The 25648-nt window shown below is 40.9% G+C and overlaps 1 protein-coding gene across 3 annotated transcripts; it reads right to left on the bottom strand.

The window, feature by feature from the left end:
- Positions 1-779: 779 nt before the first annotated feature.
- Positions 780-25648, bottom strand: FEM1C (fem-1 homolog C). Of its 3 annotated transcripts, none has more exons than XM_054185459.1 (3): positions 25514-25648; positions 24162-24895; positions 780-6416 (listed from the first exon to the last, which is right to left on the bottom strand). In XM_054185459.1, exons 2-3 carry the CDS (start codon positions 24703-24705, stop codon positions 5107-5109), a joined length of 1854 nt encoding a protein of 617 aa, XP_054041434.1. In that variant the 5' UTR covers positions 24706-24895; positions 25514-25648; the 3' UTR covers positions 780-5106. The 3 variants fall into 3 exon arrangements, with proteins under 3 accessions (XP_054041434.1, XP_054041435.1, XP_054041436.1); XM_054185460.1 differs by having other exon boundaries at positions 25555-25648; XM_054185461.1 differs by lacking the exon at positions 25514-25648 and adding an exon at positions 25251-25355.

The raw sequence follows: 25648 nt of genomic DNA, 5'->3' as shown, positions 1-25648 counted from the left end.
CCTTTCCTAATTAACAGAATCTATATTCAATTCAGTAAAGCCACCTGTGTGACAATAATCTTACTGTGAAAGCTCTGTATCAGTTTTCCTCATCCAGTACCTCATCTTTTTTGATGCTGTTTGTTACTGATTAGGCCTAAATCTAGAATTTCAGCTCTTTGAAGTGCATGCTGCCTTTTAATAAAGGATTTTGACTATTATGCCTTACTATAAAGATCTTTTGAAATTACAATGGCAACGTTCTTCAGAGTCTTCCATTCTCTAGCTGCCTTTAATAAGGATCTCCTCATACTTCTCTCACCCTTGGAGTATTCTATGCCTCTATTTTTCAAAACTGTCCCTGCAATAGGGAAGAGACTTCAAAAGTTTTAATAAGAAAATCAATTTGTGCAACTTTTTGAAAAAGTGTCTGTTGCTTACCTCTTACAGTGTCTTAATAACTACTTTTATGCTATAAACTAAAACTACTATGTTTTCACAGAGTTAATAGCATGACTAACTGCATTTTCTAGAAAGTGGAAAAATAATGTCTCCCGTTATCCAGTTTAAACCTTTTCTGTACTATTACCTACTACTGGAATTTAAAGGCTTGGCTGGACGACCATTTCACAGGAAGAGAATGAAATATGACATTTTGGTTAAGGTACAATTCTTAATGACATGAAGATTGAAGTCTAAAGCTGCAGCATTCACATTTAACTATTTATACTCAACAAAAAAGCAGCTTAACAACCCATATTGCAGTAACCGTGAAGGAAACAGATATATAGACTCAGACAGGTGTTCTCCAAAACATATTTTTAATGTAATCTGCATTTGGAGGCTAAAGAGAGTAAGAGCAGAGAAATATGCTTGTTATTCCTTTTTTACATTACTGTTAAAGCTAAATTACCTCACGTAAAAAAGAAACTGCAATATTTCCATACACGGAGCTAGCCCCGCATAGAAATCTTTGTGATAGAATGGAACACAAATACAACATTAGTTAAAACCAAGCCAACAACAGCTTTTCATTCTGCCCTCACTGAGGGGTCCACAGTTACTTTCACACTCAAAGCCAAGACATATCCCCATCAATATCCCCAAAATTTCCTTGAAGCATTAAATAACAGTTGACTTCACTGTAGTCACAGAAGATAGAAATTAGTGTTTAGTGTACTTACTCACGTTTGTCAACATGTTAGAGTATAACAGGCATTCCACTCTATATTTCAAAGCATGAGGAAGCTATTTCAAGTGCAGTCATATCCTGCCACTGTCACCTAGCAGTTGATATAAAACTGAGGAGAGGCACATTTTTTCCTCATGAGGTTATCTTTTTAGAAATCCTCCTAAAAGGATTTTACTATAGCACTCTATTCTTTTTAAAGTAGCGTTTTGTAAAAATGGAAAGAGGTTAATTTTAACCAGTTGCAAAACAGTCGTTAAAAGAGAGCTCTTTGGGGACTTAGGAAATAACACAAAATTATTTCCTGTCCAGGGACTGTTGCAAAGTATATATGGAAAACTAACCACGCTGTTGCCTTGCATTTCAGAAAGTGTCTTTAAACTGCACTTAAACAGAACAAAGACACCACAGACAGCTGGAATCTTGTTACCAGCATAAGTGATATAAAAATAGGAATATAATTTTAGAATTTGGTAGGAAAAACATTTCTTTTTTTTTTTTTTTTTTTAATGAGAATACTCTTCATCTTCCCGGTTGAAGGATTTCAGTTGAAACCCAAGATGATTAGAAGAAAAACTGCTTTGAACATTTATCCCCTACCCCAAAAAGTACAACTTCAGGGGTCTCAACAAGCAAGGAGGTATCAGTGTCTTTGTCTCTAGGGAGCCATACCTGTAAATTGTGTAATCAATTTTAAAACCTGTTTCACCCCTGCAGGGCATACAGTTTTTTCCACAGTGTTCTCAACATTTTTCTGTGTTGGTAGCTCAGAAGCAGTACATTTCACCAGAAAAAAAGCCCAAACAGGAAGAAAAGAGAAGAACAGGAAAAGAGGGAGTAAAAATATGACAAAAATAAAGCAATTCTTTGTGTTCTGAATGCTCTTTAGTTCCTTGTCCTTACCACAGTTTGGGTCCAGTTAGGAACACTGCTGCATCAACACGTTTCACTAAAACTTATTCCCACCTCTGAATAGTAACAATAAAAAAAAAATCTGGTCCAGAAACTTGGTATATATACACAAGTGGAGACAAAACTGGTTTGAGTCAGGGGTCAAGGGGGCAAAACTGCTACTACTCATTAGCACAGGCCTTAGTGGCACATCCATCTCAGACAGTGTCGGCTGTCTCAACCCTCGCTCCCAATCAGCAAATCCTGAACTAAACCCTAACCACCCAGCACAGGCTCTGTACTAGTTTGTTTTAAAATTAAGAAAAATTAAACAGGGTAGGGTAAACATACAGGGCTAAGTGGAAAGTGGTATTAAATGCATGAACTCAATCTGCCTGGACACCTAAGTCCAAGTATCTGGCAAGGTAAGAGTTCAACAGATGGCCTCATCACCACGAGAAATTAAATTCTGCATGAAGGTGACAGTCTTTAGGACTGATGCACATTGGTAGATATTTAGACAGAATAAGTACAATAAATCAGTACACCTTTTAAATTGGTTCGTTTTTAAAGAGTAGCTAACAGAATAAGCCTTCCTTGTAGCAACTTCTACTGGATTTATGTATACTAAATAGTGATGTGCCTTCTCTTTTGGGAATGGTTTCCATTCAAAGATTTGCTAACATTTAACAATTTTTAGATTATATTTCCTGACTAATAACATCCAACTAATTTTAAATGGGATATTTGACAGTTATAAAGACAGAAATATAAATTCAAACCACTAAAGAGCATACAGATTCCAGAGTATAAAACTCTAAAAATCCCCTACTCTGTGACCTATAGAAAAAGAATTATTTTTATAACTTGAAGTATTACGTGGGTCATTTCTAGTATGGTGTGATTTGTTGATTAGCCCTACTTAGAGAGCAGTAGAAAAGCATAAAAATAAAATCAAAAATCAAACTACATTTTCTCACAAATAACTTGAGTAGCATGTCTTTTAATCATTACAAATCAGAGATTCAGCCAATTGAATAGAGTTTTACTCCCATGTATTTGCAAGAGAAACTAACAGGACTTCCTCATTCTCATAATTTCATACAATGTAGACATGGCATGGGACAAACAGGTGAAAGTTGCTTCAAAATACAGAGTCTGAAAGCGGCAATACACAAACAGCACTGCTTTCAACATACTATTGTTGAAAAAAATCCCCATATTTTTTGTAAGAATGGCTAAGCTAGTAGGCACCACGCTGTACACCAACAGGAACCCCAAAGCAGCCCAAAAGCAAGGAAGAACTATTCTTATATGCTCCCAAGACACATTCTTCCTCAACTTAATTCACAAACAAAAAAAATAAGTGTTTCAACACCATCTTGAAAATGAAACTAAAACCAGAACATTAAAGACCCTCGCAAAAACAACTTTACCTTTATCTAATTAATTTGGCTTCTAAATATCTCTATCCTGACAAAGGCCTAAATCAACTTGTTGAATTTCTGGAGCAAGAACCCCATAGGTACACTTACTGCCCACCACCGAAATGAAACATCAAGCCGAAAATATCCAATATGCTAGACCACTACACTTGCAAGTAAACTATATTCTATCCAAAAGAAATGAATTTTTAAGACATTTGCAGGGCTAATGTGCCATAATAAATTCTAATATTAATCACCAGTAAAGTGCTGAATTATATTAATTACCTGAATCGCACTCACATTTATGATCTTCATTTATAGATTTCTTATCAAGTCAAAAGAGCCCTTTCTGTTGCAAAAGCTAAGCTGTTGTGCAAGTATTATAAAAATAGGTACTTTAATTAGGAGCTATATACACAATAGAACTTCCGCTTTTTGTTAAGTACAGCTGACATAGTAGAGATGAAAAAATCCATGCAAGTACTTATAAAGATACTTAAAATGAAGAAAAAAAGGACACTGCTATAGAACTTCCAATAGCCTGGCACACAGCCACGTACTATATTAGATGATGTCTAGATCTGGACTGATAAGCATCATGCCACCAACATGCTTTAGTTTCTTTTGTAGCTAAAGTTGATTTGTAAGTTTTAAACTACAGCATACATTTGATCTATTTCTCATTAAAGTGTATCATTAAGTTTGAGGTTAAACTTTGAGCAAACTTCACATCTAGTCACATAACTAGCACAAGCAAGACATTAGTGCAAAGGGGAAGGTGTCAGTTGTACATAATGAGGACTCTTCCCCAACTGCACAATGCAATAAAACGATTTTCAGATTTAAAGTTCAAGTGGACTACGATGAGAAAAAGCGAGATTTTCTTCTCCCAAATTTAGGACAAATTTCCAGAGGATCAATAGGAAAGCAACCTCAGATACAGCAGTCAAAAAAATCAAACCCAAATTTGGAGAGCTGATAAGTAACTCCAAAATTCATCATGCTATGAAGACAGCATTCTCAAAAGAGCTCCAAACAAACTGCAAAACAAAACTGGCATTTAAGTTGAAATTGGCCAAGTGCTGCATAGAAATATGCTCACACACAACAGTCATGTTTAAGCCAGTGCATAGAGAAGATAAAAGCACTTATGGTAGTTGCAAATGTTAACAAGTCCATACAACTTGTACATTTTAGCAATGAGTCCATAGAAAAAGAACAGAGTAAGAGTAGAAATGCTCAAGCAAAATCAAAGAAAGATGACCTTCCAACTGTATAAAATCCACAGAACAGTTATAGTAAAAAGACATCAGTGGAAATACTCAACTCAGTCCCAAACACCCAACAGGCAAATAAGACCAGAATAGACAAGCCTTTGGCAGACAATTTTTAGAGTCTAAATATGGCATTACGTTTCTAAATAATCCACAAAATATATTATATGGCATATTCATATTAAATACTGGGTAACCAACTCTGCAGATCTGATGCTAACAACACTTTAGCCAATGAGAGCAAGATGGAGCAAGCTAAGGGAACGCTGGTGTATCACAACAGTGCTCAAGGAATATATCATCACCAAGTCGTGCTTCAAAAACAGTACTCTGGGACTCCATACTATCATCTATGGAGCAAAACAAAGTTCTCTAGTTTTTCAGGGATGTGCCCTGTATAGTATATGTTATGATTCACTATTACACGAGCAGCAAGACACTGCAACGTAGTATGATTTATGGGCTGGATTAAATTTTTTGCTATTTCCTTCTCATCCAGCAAATCACTAGCAGTTTGTTTATGTGAGTTTGTAGCATCAAAGTGTGAACCTGACTTGATAAGAAGATTCATGATGTCTGGATGGTTGTTCAGTGCAGCAATGTGTAATGGACTGTTGTTATCAGAGTCTCTGACATTTACATCAGCACCACATTCCACCAGGATAGCAGTAACTTGTAGAGAGGGGAATTTACAAACTGGGTAGCGACCCACACATGTGGTATTATTGTCAACAGCAAGATGAAGCGGACTGAAGTTATTCTTCCCTCTTGGCTGAAGCTTAAGAAACTTGTAAATGGTCTGCTTCTTAAAATGCTCCTGTTCTGAGCTGCAAGGTACTTTCTCCAACAAGCAAATTAAATGCAAAATGATGGTAAGGGCTTTGTTCAGCTGTATTGGATCAGGAGAACACTGGGTTTGTTTCATGGCCCTTTCTATTTCAAGAACGCTTTTGCACAGTATACCCATGAGATCATCAAATGTGACAGTAGTGCCTAGCAGGCCTTTTGCCCTATCTTGCAGCATGAAAGAGAAAAGTTCAGCAAATGATAGTAAGCTGCTGGCTGTCATAGGGCTCAGTGGATCAAGATTGCTCTGCTGCATGTCCAAAGCATATTTCCATAAGTTGATGCAACGCTTGAAGTTTCCAGAGTCTGCATAGACAGCACCTCTGTATCTAATATAGTAGGATGTGTCTGGGTGAGAAGGGCCAAGAATACGCTCTCTAATTAATAGTGCTTGCATTCTCATTTCATCAGGGTCTGCAATAAGATTTTCTAGCTCTTCTGAGCTGTTTACCTCTTTAGCATAATCATACGCCATAATTAGTGTTTGTGGCACAGGTTTGCTCAGGATATTAGTCCTATCGCTGTATCTCATTTCCATAGCTCGCTTCCAGTATTTCAAAGCACCAAGCAGATCTCTCTTTTTATCCACGAATGTTGCTCCTAGGAGTTCCAGAGCATTTATGCGCTCAGCCTTACTGGTTTGTACATGCTGGGTCAGAAAGTCCACAATATTTGTGTGGCCTGTCACACTAGCTGACAGAAGGGGAGTCATTCCATAACCATCCTTTTCCATTTTAGCACAATACTTCAGAAGCATCTTCATGATCTCCAAACTTCCAGATTCCGCACAGTCATGTAACGCGGTGTTTCCTGCAAGAGAAGAAACACAATTACACAAGTCGTAATTAAAAAAAGAGAATAATAAAAAAATAGGTAAACACACCCAAACATTAACAGCTCAAAAAACAACTGTTTTGATGCCTATGAACTATGAAAGGCTTCAATAACAAGTCAAAATATTCAAGATATGATTAAATATCAAGACTGCCAGGCGGCTATACAAATCAAAATGCTTGATATTATTGCCTGAAAGAATTAAACAGGTTTTAAGGACATTTTTGTCTCGTTATTAAAAAAAAAAAGGCAACAGCATTAAAAGAGAATTGTCCACCACATATAAGCACAGGATGAGGCAATTCCATTGTGTCAGAAGTCAAAACAGTGGGCCAGAAGACCAGCTTGGCCGAAAAGGGAGCTCCTCATGGAGGTCAAGAGGAAAAAGAAATTGTACCATCTCTGGAAGCACGGCCAGGCTTCTCAGGAAATTTACAGAGCTGTGGTTCATATATGCAGTGAGAAGACAAAAAAGGCCAAAGCTCAGAGTTGAAACTGGCCAGTGTTCCTAAGGTCAGTTCTGTTCAATATCAATGATGTGGATGCAGGAATTGAATGCACCATTAGCAAGTTTGCTGATGATACCAAACTGGGAGGTGCTGTTGACTGTCTCATTGGGAAATCATCAATGGCATAAAATCTAACAAGAACAAATGCCAGATTCTGCACCTGGAATTGAGTTACACTGGGGACAAGTATAAATTGGGAGAGGAGTGGCTGTGGAGCAGCCCTGCAGAAAGGGATCTGGGGGTGCAGGTCAACAGCAGACTCAGTAGGAGTCAGCAGTGTGCCCTGGCAGCCAAGAGGGCAAGCCACATTCTGGGGTGCATCAAACACAGCATGGCCAGCTGATCAAGAAAGGCAACCACCCTGCTGTACTTAGCATTGGTGCAACCTCATCTTGAGTATTGTGTGCAGTTCTGGGCCCCACAATTTAAGAAGGATGTGAAGGTCCTTGAATTCATCCAGACGAGGGCAACAAAGCTGGTGGAAGGTCTGGAAGACATGCCCTCTGAGGACTCTGGGTGTATCTAGTTTGGAGAAAATGAGGCTGAGGGGTGACCTCACTGCTCTCTACAGCTTCCTGAGGAGGGCAAGGGGAGAGGGAAGTGCTTGACCTCTTCTCACTGAGATCCAGCGACAGGATGCCTGAGAATGGTTCAAAGCTGAGGCAAGAGAGTTTCAGATTGGACATTAGGAAAGATTTCTTTACTGGGAAGGTGGTTAAACACTGGAACTGGCCTCCTACAGAAGCAGTTGGTGCCCCAGGCCTCTCAGTGTTTAAGAGGCATTTGGACAATACCCTTAATAACATATTTTAACTTTTGGTCAGCCCTGAAGGAGTTGGGCAGTTGGTCTAGATGACAATTGTAGGTCCCTTCCAACTGAAATATCCATTCCATAAGAGATTTTGTATCTGCTTTCAAGTACAAAACAGAAACTTAAGCTTGCTATCTCCACGTTGTTTCACTTTTCCCTTCTTCTCTTGTCAGATTTCCCTTCCTCCCTATCTCCAGCAATGATTAAAAAATAATGGTATCTGTATGATAATTAAAGCTGGGCTAACTCAACATCGTCTTTGTTTGCCTCTATGCTATACCTCTTCCTCTCTCCGTCTGCCAACCCTTTTGATTTACAAGTTTTGAAGCAATAATTCTACACAATGGAAAATACGATCCCTCACAACAGGCCCTTCATCTCAGCTGTGGCATTTGAGACTGCCAGTATATTCTGAGGGAGCTGGATATTTTGTCAAGCACATCTATATACCCAGACAAACTATTCTTAATGCTTTCTTAGATATTTATCCTGAAGTCCCACATTAATCCCTCTGCTCCTCTGTTTAGGATTCCCAAAGCCAAGAAGAAAATAATGCCTTCAATACACAACATGCAGCCATCTATCTTATAAGTGTATTATCATTTTCATGCAGATTATTTCTCATTAGCATGACATTGCACAGTCTTTTATTTAAAGGCACTCTGGTTCTAACAGCACGTGGGGAAATTTCTAGTAAGCACTAGTGCTATCTGCTTGAAAACCTTACTCACAGAAAGTGAGAAAGCAAGCATTGGACACCACAGTTAAATATTTAACTATTAGGCGTCAACAAGATTAAAATTTTGCTTAACTTCAAATATGAGCACTTTACTGGAGGAAAAGGAAAAAGATGGAAACAAACTCTTCTGGTTCCCTTCCAACATAACAAACTCTCTTATGTGGTTGACTGCTTTTAAAATTACACAATTTAAATCTATCTTGTTCTTTATAATATATTGTACATACTACAGATTCAGGTCCAGTAACTTTTCAGCCTCCCACTAAATTAATACGTAAATTATAAACAGAACACCCATGTAAAATCACACGCCACCCCCCCACCCCCAATTAAGATTTCTTACATTGCTAGCCCTGCAAATTCCAGTTAACTGCCCATCAGATCATCAGTGTGTGTTACACTGTCAGCAAGTTTCCACATTCACAAATGAGACCTTTTCTAAGGGTTCTCTGTCCATTCATAGTCATCAGATTTGGCTTTTAAAAGTTAAGAGAGAAGTTTCATGAAACTTCCTTATTTTCATTTTGGTAGGCTTTTTTTCTTTTTTAATGCCAACAAGACAGCCATTTACAGTGCACTTTACTATTGTATTTCTAGTATCCAATAGAACTATGGTGGGTTAGGAAACAAAGCAGTACTCTTGAAATATCCAGCTGATGTTTGGGATAAGTGTGTACTTCTAGATATACAGTCTACTGATCTAAACAGCTTCTACTTATCTATATATATTCGAATTCTCTTTTTTCCAGGCTCTGATCTCCAGAATGTTTATACTAGAGTATAAACACAGAGGTCTCCAATCTTTAACTAGGATATTTAGCTAGTGAAACTCAAATCAAATTAAAAGCTGAACACTGTATAGAAATAAATTAAAGCTAAAATGGAGGTAAAGTCTTTCTGCTAATAACATTGTTTACACTGTCTTAAATAGGACAAATTCAAAAGCAAAACATTTGAAGTCAGTATGTGTCTATGTATATACGGAAACAAGATTCATAGTTATTAAATATGCTTCAGAAATATGAAATTTGTTCAATTTTAATTTCAATTATAAGAACCTGATATATGTCTATACAAATAATTTTGACATCATCTAGCTTTTACATATGTGACTTCATAGCGTATTTAACTTCTTTCTAACAAGACATCGTAAGATGATATAAAGTCAAAGAAAAACCACAAAAGCAAAATTCAGAAATATCAGGTCATAGAATCACAGAATGCTTCAAATTAAAGATCTTCCAGTTCCAAGTCCCTGCCATAGGCAGAGACACCTCCCACTAGACCAGGTTGCTCAAAGCCCCATCCAGCCTGGCCTTGAACACTTCCAGGGACGGGACATTCACAACTTTCCTGGGCAACCTGTTCCAGCACCTCGCCACCCTCAGAGTAAAGAATTTCTTCCTAATAGCTAATCTAAATCTCCCCTCTTCCAGCTTAAAACCCTTACCCTTTGTCCTAATGCTATAGTCTCTGATAAAGAGTCCCTCCCCATCTTTTCTTTAGGCCCCTTTAAGTACTGAAAGGCTGCTATAAGGTCTCCCCGGTGCCTTTTCTCCAGGCTGAACAACCCCAACTCTCACAGCCTGTCTTCAGAGGAGAGGTGCTCCCGCCCTCTGATCATTTTCATGGCCCTCCTCTGGACTTGCTCCAATAGGTCCATGTCCCTCCTATATTGAGGGCCCCAGAGCTGGATGCAGTACTCCAGGTGGGGTCTCATGAGAGCAGAGCAGAGGGGGAGAATCACCTCCTTTGATCTGCTGGCTATGCTTCTTTCGATGCAGCCCAAGATGCAGTTGGCTTTCTGGGCTGCAAGCACGCATTGATGGTCAAGCCATAACGACTGTTCTCTAAATTCAATACCCACTTGTCACCAGCAGAACCATACACCTTAGAAGTCTACAACGTAGACCTCTATTCTGTGTTTTGAACTAGCAGACTATCATGTAGTAACTTTCTTTTGTCTTCTGTTGACCATCCACCGAGGCAAGAAAGGTTCATTCAATGCTTTTGTAAGTTTCGGTATGCACAAAAAGAAGTATGGAGAGACTCATAGTCTGTTTAGATAACAATTTTCTAATAGGCACCAGGCATTTGGCGTTGGCTTCCCCACTAGTACCTCAATCATCTCCTCCTCACTCTTTCTCTTCCAGCCTTTCACTTCTCAAAACTTTACACGTATTATTGGTCTGCTGGTTCTTCCTCAAACTTCTTCGTGGACCATCTGAAGAAGAACCGACAGCACATTTCACGAACTCTTTATTGCTCTCAATCCCAGCATCCAGAAGAAGAGTGGTAAGGAGCATCAGTTATTCAGGACAAACTATGGCTCAATCCAGGCTCATCATCAGATACCAAAATTTAGCTGACACACTAATCAAATTCATAGAAAAGATGTGTAAAAAGTTATTTTCAAAAGCATACGACTCAAGTTTAAAGTTTTTTTTGCAATTATAGCAGAGCTATGAACATATTTTGTCCCACAACTGCTATTTTAAGTGCCAGTTACAAACCTTAAAAAAAACCCCAAAAATACCACCACAGAAAATATCAGATTCTTCCATTAACAGACAGTGAACTTAAGGCAAAAATATTCCTTTCCTGAAACGCTTCTGAATAGTGGCCAGTAATTTTACTATAATTTGCTAGTAAGCAAGCTGAGAAAGACACCCTGACACAAAGTGTCACCTGAAATTATCTGTTAGATCAAGATTCACAAAGCTAAATCAGTTCATAAAATGGTAAGTGATTTTAAAGTACTTAAGGTATTAAAGATTAATCACTAATAGAGTGCAGTCAGTCTGGCCACACTACAGTCTCTACCAAGACCAACAAAACTTCCAATCACAGGAATAGATTTAACCAAATATATGTGAAGTTTGGCATATTTGACATGCCTAGTTTCTCAACTATAATTCCCTCTGTCCTTATCACACATCAGACCAGAAAACTGCCAATACCTCAATACTGATGAACATGAGACCTTTAAATTCCTCAGATGGGAAGGTGTCAAAAGCAGATAAATACACAAGCTTGCCAACATACATACATTGTAAGTCTTCTTGCTATGCTGGACAAAGCCTAGTAAAAATGGAACTACAGCAGTCAGTCCAGAACTAAAGGCTGTCGGGTTCCTCAGACCATCTGCACTTCTCCACTCAGTGATGAAGGCAAAACCAGATGCACAGAATCATAGGGTTGGAAGGGACCTCTGGAGATCATCTAGTCCAACCCCCCTGCCAGAGCAGGCTCACCTAGAGCAGGTTGCACAGGAATGCATCCAGGCAGGTTTTGAATATCTCCAGAGAAGGAGACTCCACCACCTCTGGGCAACCCGTTCCAGTGCTCTGCTACCCTCAAAGTAAAGAAGTTCCTCCTCATGTTTAGGTGGAACTTCCTGTGCTCAAGTTTGTGCCCATTACCTCTTGTCCTGTCGCTGGGCACCACTGAAAAGATCCTGGCCCCATCCTCCTGACACCCACCCTTTAAGTATTTTTAAGTGTTGATAAGATCCCCCCCCTCAGTCTTCTTTTTTCCAGACTGAAGAGACCCAAATCCCTCAGCCCTTCCTCCTAAAGAGAGGTGTTCCAATCCCCTAATCATCTTGGTAGCCCTTTACTACACCCTCTCCGGCAGTTCCCTGTCCCTCTTGAACTGGGGAGCCCAGAACTGGACATGGTACTCCAGGTGCATCCTCACCAGGGCAGAGTAGAGGGGGAGGATGACCTCCCTCGACCTGCCGGCCACACTCTTCTTGATGCACCCCAGGGTGCCACTGGCCTTCCTGGCCACAAGGGCACATTGCTGGCTCATGGTCATCCTGTTGTCCACTAGGACTCCCCACCAAGCTGCTCTCCCGCAGGTCAGCCCCCAAACTGTACTGGTGCATGGGGTTATTCCTCCCCAGGTACAGCACCCTACACTTGCCCTTGTTGAATTTCATAAGGTTCCTCTTTGCCCAAATCTCCAACCTGTCCAGGTCTCTCTGTATGGTGGCACAGCCTTCCGGTGTGCCAGCCACCCCCCCAGCTTTGTGTCATTAGCAAACTTGCTGAGGGTGCACTCTATCCCCTCACCCAGGTCATTGATGAATATATTGAAGAGGACTGGGCCCAGTACTGACCCCTGGGGAGCACCACTCGTCACTGACCTCCAACTAGACTCTGTGCCCCTAATCACAACCCTCTGTCTTTCAACCAGTTATCTATCCACCTTACTGTCCGTTCATCTAACCCACTCTTCTTAAGCTTCCCTATGAGGATGCTGTGGGAGACTGTGTCGAACGCCTTGCTTAAGTCAGGGTAGACCACATCTACTGCCCTTCCCTCATCTATCCATCCAGTCACGCCATCACAGAAGGCTATCACATTGGTCAGACATGATTTCCCCTTGGTGAATCCACGTTGAGTACTTCTGATAGCTTTCTTTTCCTCCACATGCCTTGAGATGACACCCAGAATGAGCTGTTCCATCATCTTTCCAGGGAAGGAGGTGAGGCTGACCGGCCTGTAGTTCCCCAGCTCCTCCTTCTTGCCTTTTTTGAAGACTGGAGCGACATTGGCTTTCCTCCAGTCCTCAGGCACCTCGCTTGTTCTCCCAGACCTTTCAAAGATGATGGAGAGCGGCCCAGCAATGACTTCTGCCAGCTCCCTCAGCACTCTCGGGGGCATCCCATCGGGGCCCATGGACTTGTGAATGTCTAATTGATCCCTCACTCAATCCTCCTCAACCCAGAGGAAGTCTTCTTCTTTCCCCGTTACTTTTCCCGAAGCCTGGGACTCCTGAGGGCTGGGCCGAGCAGCAAAGACCAAAGCAAAGAAGGCATTCAGTAACTCCACCTTCTCCGCATCCTCCATCACCATGGCTCCTGTCTCATTCAACAGTGGGCCCACAACTTCTCTGGTCTTCCTTTTGCTTCCAATATACTTGTAGAAGGCCTTCCTGTTGAGCTTGACATCCCTAGCCAGGTTTAATTCCAAGGCAGCCTTGGCTTTCCTTGTTTCATCCCTCTGTTCCATCCCACGCATCTGCGTGTTGGCTGTGCCACCAGTAATTACAGCCACTTCTGGGTGTATTCAAGTCCATATTCTGTCCTCACAGCAGACCTCCAAAACACTGGATTTAGCACTTATTTTCTACCTTCAGGTCATTATTTTAAGATATTTAAAAAGTCGTTACACAAAAGCATATTAAAGATAAATAAACGAAAAGGTATTAGTAACACTAAAGTTATTACTATTGCTTCACAACTATTAAGATACATTTTGCTGGCCTTGACAATAGGACCAATGGCAGCTATTCATATTTCACATTGTAGATCCATCACATGAATGCTGCTTTGACGCCCTGTTATCAATTGCCAGGCATATATGCTATGACACATTAATACTGAAAAAAATCCACACAAATTAAGCTTGGCCATTGTCTCAGTAAATTCAGGTCCAATCCAACAGTCTGTATGTCATTAATTTACAATGCAGCTATGCAGAAGATGTGGAAATGCACTAAGACTCCAAGGAATTTCACTACTCTGTCCAAATGGTTATCATCCTTTTTTAAAAAATTATGTTTTTTATTCGTATTACTATTACTGACTTAGGCTTAAACAGCTGTTACTGACAGCATATCAAAAGTAGTGTAATTTTTTAGCTACTTATATTGTGGTAGCCCTTAGAGTTAAAATAACCATGGTTACTTTAAGCCATGTACAAACTAATAAAGGAAGGTGTCCTGGTTCCGGTGGGGATAGGGTTAACTTTTCCTGGTATTCCATGCCATGTGAGCCACGCCCACCCTGAGCTGCCGGGGGAGGGGGCAGGAAGTTGCTGCTTAAAAGCGGGCTGGGGCTGCCCGGGTCCGGCCGCGAGCGGCCGGGGAGCGGCGGTTCCGTAATCGCGTTTGTATATTCCCCTATCCGTGTTGTTGTTGTTGTTGTTTGCCTGTTCCCTTTGCTGTTCTGTTAAACTGCCTTTGTCTCAACCCAAGAGTCTTGCCTTTTCTTACGATTCTTCCTGTGTTAGGAAGGCACGAGCGAGCGGCACGTGGTTCTTTGTTGCCGTCTGAGGCTAAACCACGACAGTCCTTTTTGGCGCCCAACGTGGGGCTCGAAGGGTTGAGATAACGACAGAATCCAACTAGAACGTGGAAAAAACGGTTTTGGTTTTTTTTGTATGCGTTTATTTTATTAGGTAAGTAGTCACTGGTCATCATGTTGCTTGGTTTGTTCTCATGGCTGTGTTACATAAATTCCTATATGGCTTATGTACTCCCTGCGATGCTGTTTACCATGTCTGGAAAAGGGATGAGGATTATCATTCTGCTGTCCTGTGCGATATCTGTTTATGATATGATAACATCACTGTTCAGACGGCTATTTTGGGGTGTTTATGTGGTTTTGCTGTCCTGTCCGTACATTGGACACCGTCTCTCAGAATTTGTTAATAATTTCCCCAGCCCTTTTGCCTCCCTTTTCTCCTTCGGGTCAGGTATGACAGCTTTTGAGAATTTTGAATATCCTTGGGATACTCAAACTAGCGTGTTCCTAGTGCTATGTCTCCTGAATACGTTCCAGGTCTTGTTTAGGGTTAAGCGACTATTTAAGACTACCACCCGGAGATCTGCTCCGAGGCTGGATAGTCAGGGGTGGCACGGCATGTGGGAGAGCATGGGCAGGTACCTAGAGAACTACTCACCTCCAATGGTCTGGGACTTCACCCCTGAACAATTACAGGACCCTGATAAAGTGGTAGAATATTTGAAGGGAAAATGCTGTGGCTATTCTAGAGAGGCACAACTCACCGCGCTGTGCTGGGCCCATGACTCCTCAGGCCATCAAGGGAGAGATGCGACATATAGATGGGCTCGTGACCGAGGGGTGGACTTGACCATGGACACTATTGCACAGGTCATCCATGAATGTGAGACATGCGCTGCGATCAAACAAGCCAAGCGTTTGAAGCCTCTTTGGTATGGAGGGCGATGGCTGAAATACAAATATGGGGAGGCCTGGCAGATTGATTATATCACACTGCCACAAACCCGTCAAGGCAAGCGCTATGTGCTCACAATGGTGGAAGCAACCACTGGATGGCTGGAAACATACCCTGTGCCCCATGCCACTGCCCAGAACACTATCCTGGGCCTTGAAAAGCAAGTCCTGTGGCGACATGGTACCCCAGAGAGAATTGAGTCGGACAATGGGACTCATTTCCGAAACAGCCTCATAGACACCTGGGCCAAAGAGCATGGTATCGAGTGGGTGTATCACATCCCCTATCACGCCCCAGCCTCTGGGAAGATAGAACGATACAATGGACTGTTAAAAACTACACTGAGAGGCAATGGGTGGTGGGACTTTCAAACACTGGGATAGGCATTTAGCAAAAGCTACCTGGCTAGTTAACACCAGGGGATCTAACAATTGGGCTGGCCCTGCCCAATCAAAACTTCCACGTACTGTAGAAGGGGATAAAGTCCCCGTAGTGCACATGAAGAATATGCTAGGGAAGACAGTCTGGGTTAGTCCTGCCTCAGGCAAAGGCAAACCCATCCGTGGGATTGCTTTTGCCCAAGGACCTGGGTGCACTTGGTGGGTGATGCGGAAGGATGGGGAAGTCCGATGTGTACCTCATGGAGATCTGATTTTGGGCGAGAATAGCCAATGAATCAGATTGTGTGCTGTTAATTGCTAAGTAACACTGTCACTGTATGTCCTCATTGCTATAATTGCTATCAGTTGTACTACAAGTAAGGCACAGGGATGATGGGATAAGAACTGATCTCAGCAGCCGGCGCCCAGCAGTTTCCTCAAGATCTACATCTTCAGCCCACGGACTGCGTGCATGAGCCACACCAGGTGCACCAGTCACAAGCTCCGAAAAAATACAGCATGCAACAGACCAGCACCACCCAGCATCTCACCTGCCCTGAGAGACTGTTCTAACAGATGGAGCCCAAAGCCGTGGATTAAAAGAACTCAACGGACACTTTGGAGGATGACCCATAAACTAAGGGCATTATATGTGTGTGTATATATATATATAACAGGGGAAAGTGGTGGCAATTCATTGGAACCTGCTGGGCATGGCATAGATGGTATGGAATAAGGGGTGGATAATGTCCTGGTTCCGGTGGGGATAGGGTTAACTTTTCCTGGTATTCCATGCCATGTGAGCCACGCCCACCCTGAGCTGCCGGGGGAGGGGGCAGGAAGTTGCTGCTTAAAAGCGGGCTGGGGCTGCCCGGGTCCGGCCGCTCGCTGAGCGGCGGGGGAGCGGCGGTTCCGTAATCGCGTTTGTATATTCCCCTATCCGTGTTGTTGTTGTTGTTGTTTGCCTGTTCCCTTTGCTGTTCTGTTAAACTGCCTTTGTCTCAACCCAAGAGTCTTGCCTTTTCTTACGATTCTTCCTGTGTTAGGAAGGCACGAGCGAGCGGCACGTGGTTCTTTTTTGCCGTCTGAGGCTAAACCACGACAGAAGGCCATCACCACTAATTTTTAGTGGCTGCACTTCACTTCAGAGTTTGACTGGATAGTACAGGTACAGCAGTGGGAAGGATACATGGTAAAAAAACAAGTTTCCATAGACTAAAAGTGGGCATGGGGAGACAGATAGTTGAGAGCTGCCAACTTCAAAAACCATAAACCCTAACCTTAAGAATTAACAAAATTAACAGCCACCTACACCTACTAAGAATCAAGTGTTAAATTTCAGGAAAAACTTGTAAGAAAACATGGCAATGGCCTTAATACCTAATTCAAAGTTTATGTTCCACATATTGGCCAGGAATTGAAGAGTTCAAATATGTATAGCAGATAAACTGTTATTCTGTGAACTAACTCATCCATTTCAAAAACACTATATCGTCTACAGTGACGGGAATAAACAATGGCTGAACATAATTCAGCAGTTAATTCAATTTCTATAACATCATTTATTCAGTAACAAACTGTGAGTCAACATTATATCTACTGCTGTATTAAAAAGGAAAAAGGCTAAAAATAAGCAAAAGTAATTTGAAAATCATTCACTTTGATAGGCAGTTTTCCAAGGGATACATACGAAGATGCTGGTCAAATCAAAGTATTTTTTTTAAAGGCACAAACAATTATTTCAAAATAGGTTTCATTAAACTTTCTTAATCCACTTTTAATTGCAAAATGATCTGCAGGAATTTCATCAAATATAGAAGTTAGCTAATATTACAATTTATTGATGAAATAATATGAAACCAATAATGAAAGGTTTGCTATTCTTGCACAGAAACAAAATTGGACTGGAAGTGTTTTGGTAGTCACAGTACTTCTCTGCTAGAAAGCGAGTGCCACTACACTGTATTGCTAACACCGCTTACAAACCATTTCTATTTGTATAAAACTTTACTAGTGACACTACCTAATAACTTCCTCTACTTTAAAAAAAAAAATAACAAAGAAATGGAATAACCCCACCTCCAGTACTTCTAAATCTTGCAAAAACAAATTAAGGAAAAAGACATGGTCAGTTGACACCATAGCTTCGTGTTTTATTCTTTTGTTACAGTCCTCTGTTAGCAGTAGTATGAATGTTACACAAACACTTCACATACCACAGAACTAATTCTCTAACTATGTAGTGTCACCAAAAGCTTATCGGAGTGGGGGGTGGGCATTCAAATTCATAATCAGGCCATGTCTTTCTATGTCAGAAGCAAATAACTCCCAAAATAGACTGTCAGCTTGTGACATCGGTATGAAAGAAAAAGCAGCAGTGACACAGAAAGTGATCTGACTTGATTTAAAACCAATTAAGTACATCCACTTCCTAATACTTACAAAATACTTGATCAAATTTCTGGGTAGTAAAACTTGCATTAAAATCTAGTATCAATCTGATTTCATATCCAAGATATTCAAAAATAAGAGAAAAAAGATTCAATTTAAATGGCTGACCAGTGTATAAAATTAACTGCATGTATTTATTTTTGCAGCCTTACAGATGAAATCAATCACATTTAAAGTGACATTGTTCACCTAACATTGACTCTAACAGAGTACTTGAAGTAATGAAGTCTTCCAAGAGCTTTACTGATTTAAAAAAAAAAACAAAACAGTATTGCTACATAAATCCAAACAAGAATAGTGCATAAGAAAAGTGCAGAAAAGCACATCCCTACACTTAGTATGCGTGACAAACAAAAACTAAAGGTATGTCTTCCCTTTAAGAGGAGATTAAGTAAAAATTGCAAAGAACTGCTAATCTCAACAAATTATTTTAATCTAGCTTCCATATTCTGTAATGGAACAATTGCTCTCTTGCTCTCCAGAGTACCTCATGAGAGTTTGTATTATCAAGATTACCAATAAAAAGCATGCTGTTAATCATTTAAGTTCAACATAAACTCCTTTGTAGTTGAAATTCAAGAATTTATTCCTTTAAACTGCACCTTCCCTATTTACAGACATTCCTACTGAAGTTCAGTTTCCACATAGCATCACACACAAAGTATCTACAAAATGCAGTGCACTGTGCCATGTAATACCAACTGAAAAAGAAAAAAAAAACCACAAACAAAACAAAAAAGACACAAAACACTTTCAGAGCAAGGGTTTATTCACAAAGTGAAAAAAAAAAAGAGGAAAAAAAAGGGAGCTTTGTTTTGGCTTTTTGTTCAGTGTTTTCCCCCCACCCCAATGAATCTTGGCAAGCAGACAAGACACAAAACCTCAGAAGAGAACAAACCTGTCAGACTCCTTAATGTTTACTGCAAGAGAAAATTAATAATTTTTAGCGCATACTAAACCACACCAATCATAGAGCAAAGAGCATGAATCTCTCTAATCCCTCTATTTTTGGGCCCGACAAGTCTGTAAAAGATTTTTTTTATCCCCTTACCAGCACATTTGAGTGTTACACTTTGCAGTATCTCACATAAATGACAATACTGAAATAGCTCTAGCTCTGATATAGTACTACTATACCTGTAACCTTGATACAGCACCCATAGAGACTGAGGTCTGTATGCTTCTATACTTTCTAAAATGAGGAAGTAAAGTCAACAGGCCTTATCCTCCATATTATTTTACAACGCTATTTTAATCAAATACTGTGCCAGTGGAATCTAAGAACAACAAGATTCTGAATCATAGTGTTATTTCACATTTTCAAAGTACATGAGTCCCTCCGACTGCTACAGTAGTATGGAGGACCCTAAACAATAAAGAATCACAGCTCGCAAATAAACATTCCTGTGGAGATCTCAAAAGACACCTAAACACACACCTAACTCCAGTAGTTCTTATGAAATCTTCTAATGATACTCAATAGGAAGAAAATTAGGCTTTTGGCTAGCAGATGAGTCTGCTAACAACAGAAGAGGGACAGAGTTAGTGAAGACCACTAGTAAAAACCAGAAGTGAAGAGAAAGAGACCACATACCAAGTAGCCGAGCAATGGAAACACCAAGTAGCTGAGCAATGGAAACACTTACAAGCCATGTTCTGGAAAAATATCTGCCTTTCAAGTAGGTGTTTTGGAAGAGAGTCCTTACTCCCTGCACCATTACATTCAGACCATCCTGGCTATTAGCACCTGTGTACTTCATCTATAATTTAACTCGTTAATTGCAGAAAGGAAAGGAAATCTCCATTATTGCAGCAAGTCTGGTGGAGGAAGATAAAGCATGACACAAGTTATCAAAACGCGCGTTGCTAATTTTCAGAACACAAGATCTAAGTATCTGTCTTGAGTTAGAACAGAAGTATAAGTTCCCTTTAAAATTGTTTGCATGCAAAATAATTTTATTGGGCCAATGATGTGAAATATTTTATTTTAAATACAAAATCCAACAAACACAGCCCCAGGAATATCCCCAAGAGAGACCAAATCTATAATCTGAAGGCCCAAAGACTGCTACCACCTGAACTACAAGAGTAATTATTTCCCTCCCCACACACAGCAGCCAAATGAAGACTGTGCATAGAAGGCCACCAGTGAAACACCGTTCAAGATTCCAGAGGTCTATTCGGAACATGGTAAGGGAGCACCACTCTAATGACAGATCATTGGCAGACTTCGCAATGCAGCAGAACAGAAAACTGCCTGCAGCCAACACACAGAACATCCTCCTCATCCAGCACAACAGTAGGTCTGTGCTTCACTTCAGGTTTAGTTCCAGGGTTCTACCTCCTCCTGAAGACTCAGGTTTCTGCTACTGTAGCATTATCCACACTGTTCCTCCTTTAAGAGCAGCATAAAAGCTTTAAGATCTTTAAGTCTTAAAAGGGCTTTTTTGTTTTGTTTTGGGAAATAACATTTGAGATAGTATTTTATACCAGTGAAAACTTTGTCATTTTTAATATGCAGCTTCTTAAACCAGGAGGAATAGACTGGAGAAGATTCTGAATTAGGAATACAGTGGTGAATTAACTCACTTTGGCTGCTTTTTGCTTTTCTACCAAAAAAAAAAAAAAGAAAAAGAGATATCTACAGATATATTCGCTGTTTTCCACAATTCTCAGAGAAAAAATTCCACCCTTCTTAGCCCAGGTACCAATTTTTCCCCCTCACTAACACCGTTCATGTAACATAAAATGTTTTTTAAAGAAATCCTTTGTTTACATCTGTGTTGCCTATGTGCTTCATAAAAGTCTCAGGAAATTGTGAAAGTTTGGATCTGTAAAACAGGCTTGTACTTTAAATTCAGAACCATTAGCCATCTTTCACAGTATAGCCCTCACCTACCCAAAACTTCTTGTTACCTCTTCCTTCACCACCATCTCCTGTGAGACAGTGTCAGACCTACACTTTACCTGGGTGTAGCATCTTATCTGACTCAGACTCTGAAGTCTTTATGAACATCTTAATCATCTCCTAGCTGTACTTTTGCCCTTACACAGCTGTCTTTCAAGAACCTCTGCATTCTGAATTTCTGTAGTCCAAATCGGAGTGTGGGATTCTGTCTGTATTTTAGAAGCAGAATTTTAGCACGTTTTCACCTGCTCTTTCATACTCTGCCTCAGTTGCCACCCTGACTTTTAGATGCCTGTGAACTTAGCTATTTTCTCATCTCAAAGTATTTGTATTTTTCCCTGAAACTTTTAACACTTCCAAACTCTTTTGTATTATTCCCAGCTTTAGATTTTCCTGGCTTTTAAAATATGAATAAAGTTCTACTTTGCAATAGGAAAATCCAGTGGAAAACCACAAGGAATAGTTCAAGTAATTCTGCCCCCCATGGTTTTAAGAATAATATCTGGAAAAGAATCTATGGTAATCTCCCACAATAGCACCACTACTGAAGTTAGGTACTTTTGTTCTTGCAAGGACCACTGTAATTCTAAATGCAGCAAAATTTACAGTAACTAAAGCTTTTACATCTTACACAGAACAATAGGCTTCTCCATACACGGCCCAGGAAGGGGCCTATCTAAAAAGAGTTCAGATACAAGGACAGCAACAACTTTTACTACTCAAGAGCAAAGCATTCAGGTTCTCTGTATCTTCCTAGTACAAGCGTAGACACATTCTATCAGCCATTCAGTACACAGCAGGGAGGAGTAGAAACTGAAAATAAAAGGCTTTGAGGTGGAACGTGACAGTGTAGAATGAATGCTGTTGGAAATACTAATTTTGAAGTTAATAGCTACTGAGTATTCTTGCAAAACAAAGCTCAAAAGGTTAGTCGTTGAGCCTCAGCGACTGCAATACCCATGCTACTGCAATACTTAGGGCTACCAGTTTTGCTCGGGTCTTCTGCCCTTCCACAACTGACTTTCACTTTCAGGTTTATAGTACTTTCTCTTCTTGTACCTCACCACTGCTTATTAAATAACTTCAGAGGTCAAACTGTTTTAAGATGTCAAAAAGAAAAAGTATGCTTGTGTCATATCAGAGCAGACTTCCACATACAAAAAGGCACACCGTACTTGACCGATAACTGAGAAATATTATGTACACACATCCACCTGTACACATGGCAGTTCAAAGAAAAAAATGAATTTTTATGAGCTAAAATGTATCCAATCCGACTTTTTTTTAATTTTAATAAGGATCAGTTATGCTCATGTGCCTAGTTGCGAGTTACACAGAAACTAAAGGAAGCAGAGAGAAGAAGGAATTAAGATAATAGAGAAACTGAGAGCACTGAGAAAAATCCTCAGGAGCATGTGGCTGCCACCTAGTCATTTAAACGAAGGCAAATAACACTAATGCACAAGTGAATTATAGGGACCAATAAAGTAAAGCCTACTCCACTAACAGAAAATGAGGGGAAAGAGAGCTGCAGAGATATATCTTCTCCTCTGTTACATCAGACATTTAACAGCACTGCTCTGTTCATACCCATCATATCAAGTGATTGGTTTAAAACTAAAAAACAATACACACTTTATATTTAGCTTGTTATTCCAAGAACCCTCTCTAGAAAAATGACATTTTTATCCTATCACAAGTCCATGATGATTCATAAGCAACCTTAAATCCTTACAAAGGAAGATTTATTTTGCTCTACCCACCTCTATGACAAATCTGTAGTTTAGCTTTCTTTACATTAAACCCACATATCTGCATGATTTGCTGAAAAATGGCATATTTAACTGAACAGCTTTTCCAAAAATTACTCTCATATTTGTCATTTACCAGTATCATACAATAATCTAGATACAAAATATACTTTAAGAAGAAATAACTGTAAAGTACAGTATCCTGTTACAAATGTAATTAGCTAGAAGCAGGCAGTGGAAGTATTACACTACAAAAGGCTTATTAGCAGATTAGTAATATATATACATATTTAAAAATAAGCCGCTGAAACACAATCCTGGTTCAGTGCGATAAACATTAACTGTAACGTGAAATAATTGGTATGCTTTTCAGGCAAATATCAGACTCCGCATACAAATTTGAGATGTAATAAAAACACCCCAGTGGTTAAACCAAGAGGTCCACATAATTACAATCACAACAAAACTGACAGAAATCTTCACTTCGAATGGTAACACTAGGTTAACTGCAAACCAGGGTGAAGAGATGCCCTTTGCCATCTGTGCATCACTGAAGTCCTTCTGTTGGGATCACTGTCACCTGCAGCTTCATTTCTTTAATCCTAATACATGTTTTTTGTTTACTAACACTGAAAAAAGGTCCAAAATTATTCAAGAATTTGGGAGGAGAGGAGGGTGAAATGCAGAGTGGTTATTAATTTCTAATGTAGAAAAGCATTTTTCACCTTTATGCATCTTTCCTTGGACTAGCCTTATTGTCATAGGTCAGTTTTATGTGTAGCATATTGGGTTCGTTAAGAAACAGTACGAAAAACAAGAATATATGCTCATATATTTGAATATGTTGCTACACCAACCTACTATAAAGAGTTCTCAGCAAGTTCATTACCTTTTCACGCATGCATGAATGTGATGTTTCATATGATCATGCTTTTTTAAGAATTAGGGCTTTAAGATTAAAATATATCCATTTGGGATGAAATTACACAGCCCATATTAACAAAGGAGTATGTTGGAAAAAAAAAAAAAACAACACAGTAAAAACATAGCTAAATTCACTTCATGTCCTACTTATCCACTTTATGAGACCAGAAGAATATTTTTTGACATCAGCCTCCTTAAGACCAGCAAATGATCAATTTTACCCCTACTTACCCCAAGAAAAGTGAAAAAATTCACCTACCTTTAACACTTTTTCTGTTAACATCAGCTCCTTTTTCAAGTAAATACTGAGCAATTTCTTTGTGGCCTTTGTAACATGAGATCATCAAGCACGTATGCCCATGACGGTTTGATACTTCCAGGTCTGCTTTGTGCTCCACAAGATATTTTACTATTTCCAAGTGACCATCAAAACAGGCAGCTCTAAGTGGTGTTGAATTTGTCAGAGTTGTATTGTTGACAGACGCACCATGATCTAACAGACACTGAACCACCTTCAAGTGGCCAGCAGCTGATGCTGCCCATAACGGCGGAGCCCCCTCAATGGTCTCACCATCAAAATTCACCGAACCACCAACTTCTATTGACGCAGAGCAATGGTCCAACAAGTATTCCACCATGTCAAGGTGGCCATAACGGGCTGCCATCAGAAGTGGTGTGGCACCATTGGTTTTCTCTGACATCAGTAGGGCTACCTCTTCTCTTGTTTTGCTTGCCAGTAACTTGGAAAGGAGCCGCAGCTTGCCATCACGAGCTGCGTTGAACACTGCTGTCTTTAGATCCATTTAGTCTGTACCTCTCTGCTTCTTGAAGGATACACGCCTGCCTTTTTCCAGAGTCAAAAGCTTACTGGAAACGCACAGCCCAAACACAGTGTCCCCAGCTTCTTCTCAGATCACTTTTTTTGTCTAGACGGGACAACATGGAGACTCTGAACAGTGTCCTGACAAAGCACAGGCTGTGCTTGCTATAAATCTGCAAGAGAAAGAATTCTGGATGTTTTCACCTCCTACTTGGCAAATGAGTAGCTGCAACTGTGTTTTTCTACAGCTATACCCAAACAACTCGCTGCTGCAGTGCACTGACGCCCAGCTGCCTTCCTTGGGACCCCCCGGGCTGCGCGGTACCCCCTGAGGAAAGCTGTTGCGGAGGGGTGGAAGGGGGGGAAGAGGGGCCTCATCCTACCAGCGTGTTATCCATACCAGCCGCAGAAAATTCCTCTTCTCCCTTAAACGTTACGAGCCGTACCCCCGGTTGCCTTTGAGGCGCAGTCTAAGGAAAGAACTCCCCTCCAATCCCCCCAGCCCCGCTCCCCCAAGGAGACACGCACCCCACGGGGCAAAGCCAGGCGGGGAAGGCGACGCAGGACCCGGCCGCCGCGCTTCGGCCGAGTCTCAGGCTTTCACGAGAGCCTGAGCCTGCCCGCTACCCTCAGTCCGCCCTGAGGCCTGCCGCCCCTCCTCAGAGCCAGCCCCTTCCCCTCCGCCCTCCCACCTCCAGGGCCCCAAACCCGCTCCCGGCTCCCTCGCGGCCCGCCCCGGCCTCCCCGCCCGCCCGCAGCCGGCCAGAAAGGGCCACCGGGCTACGGGTTACCTTCCCGGGGCGCTATCGGCCCCCTTCCCGCCGCAGCTGACCTCACAGGGAAGAGCCTACCGCCGCCGCCTCCCGCGCCCGGTTCAGCTCCTCCATGACAGCCAGCCCCCGCCACCCAGAACCGGCCCGGGGCGC

The sequence above is a fragment of the Rissa tridactyla genome, chromosome Z, assembly GCF_028500815.1.
Source record: "Rissa tridactyla isolate bRisTri1 chromosome Z, bRisTri1.patW.cur.20221130, whole genome shotgun sequence".
NCBI classification, from domain to species: domain Eukaryota; kingdom Metazoa; phylum Chordata; class Aves; order Charadriiformes; family Laridae; genus Rissa; species Rissa tridactyla.
This window is presented reverse-complemented; position numbering and strand designations above follow the sequence as displayed.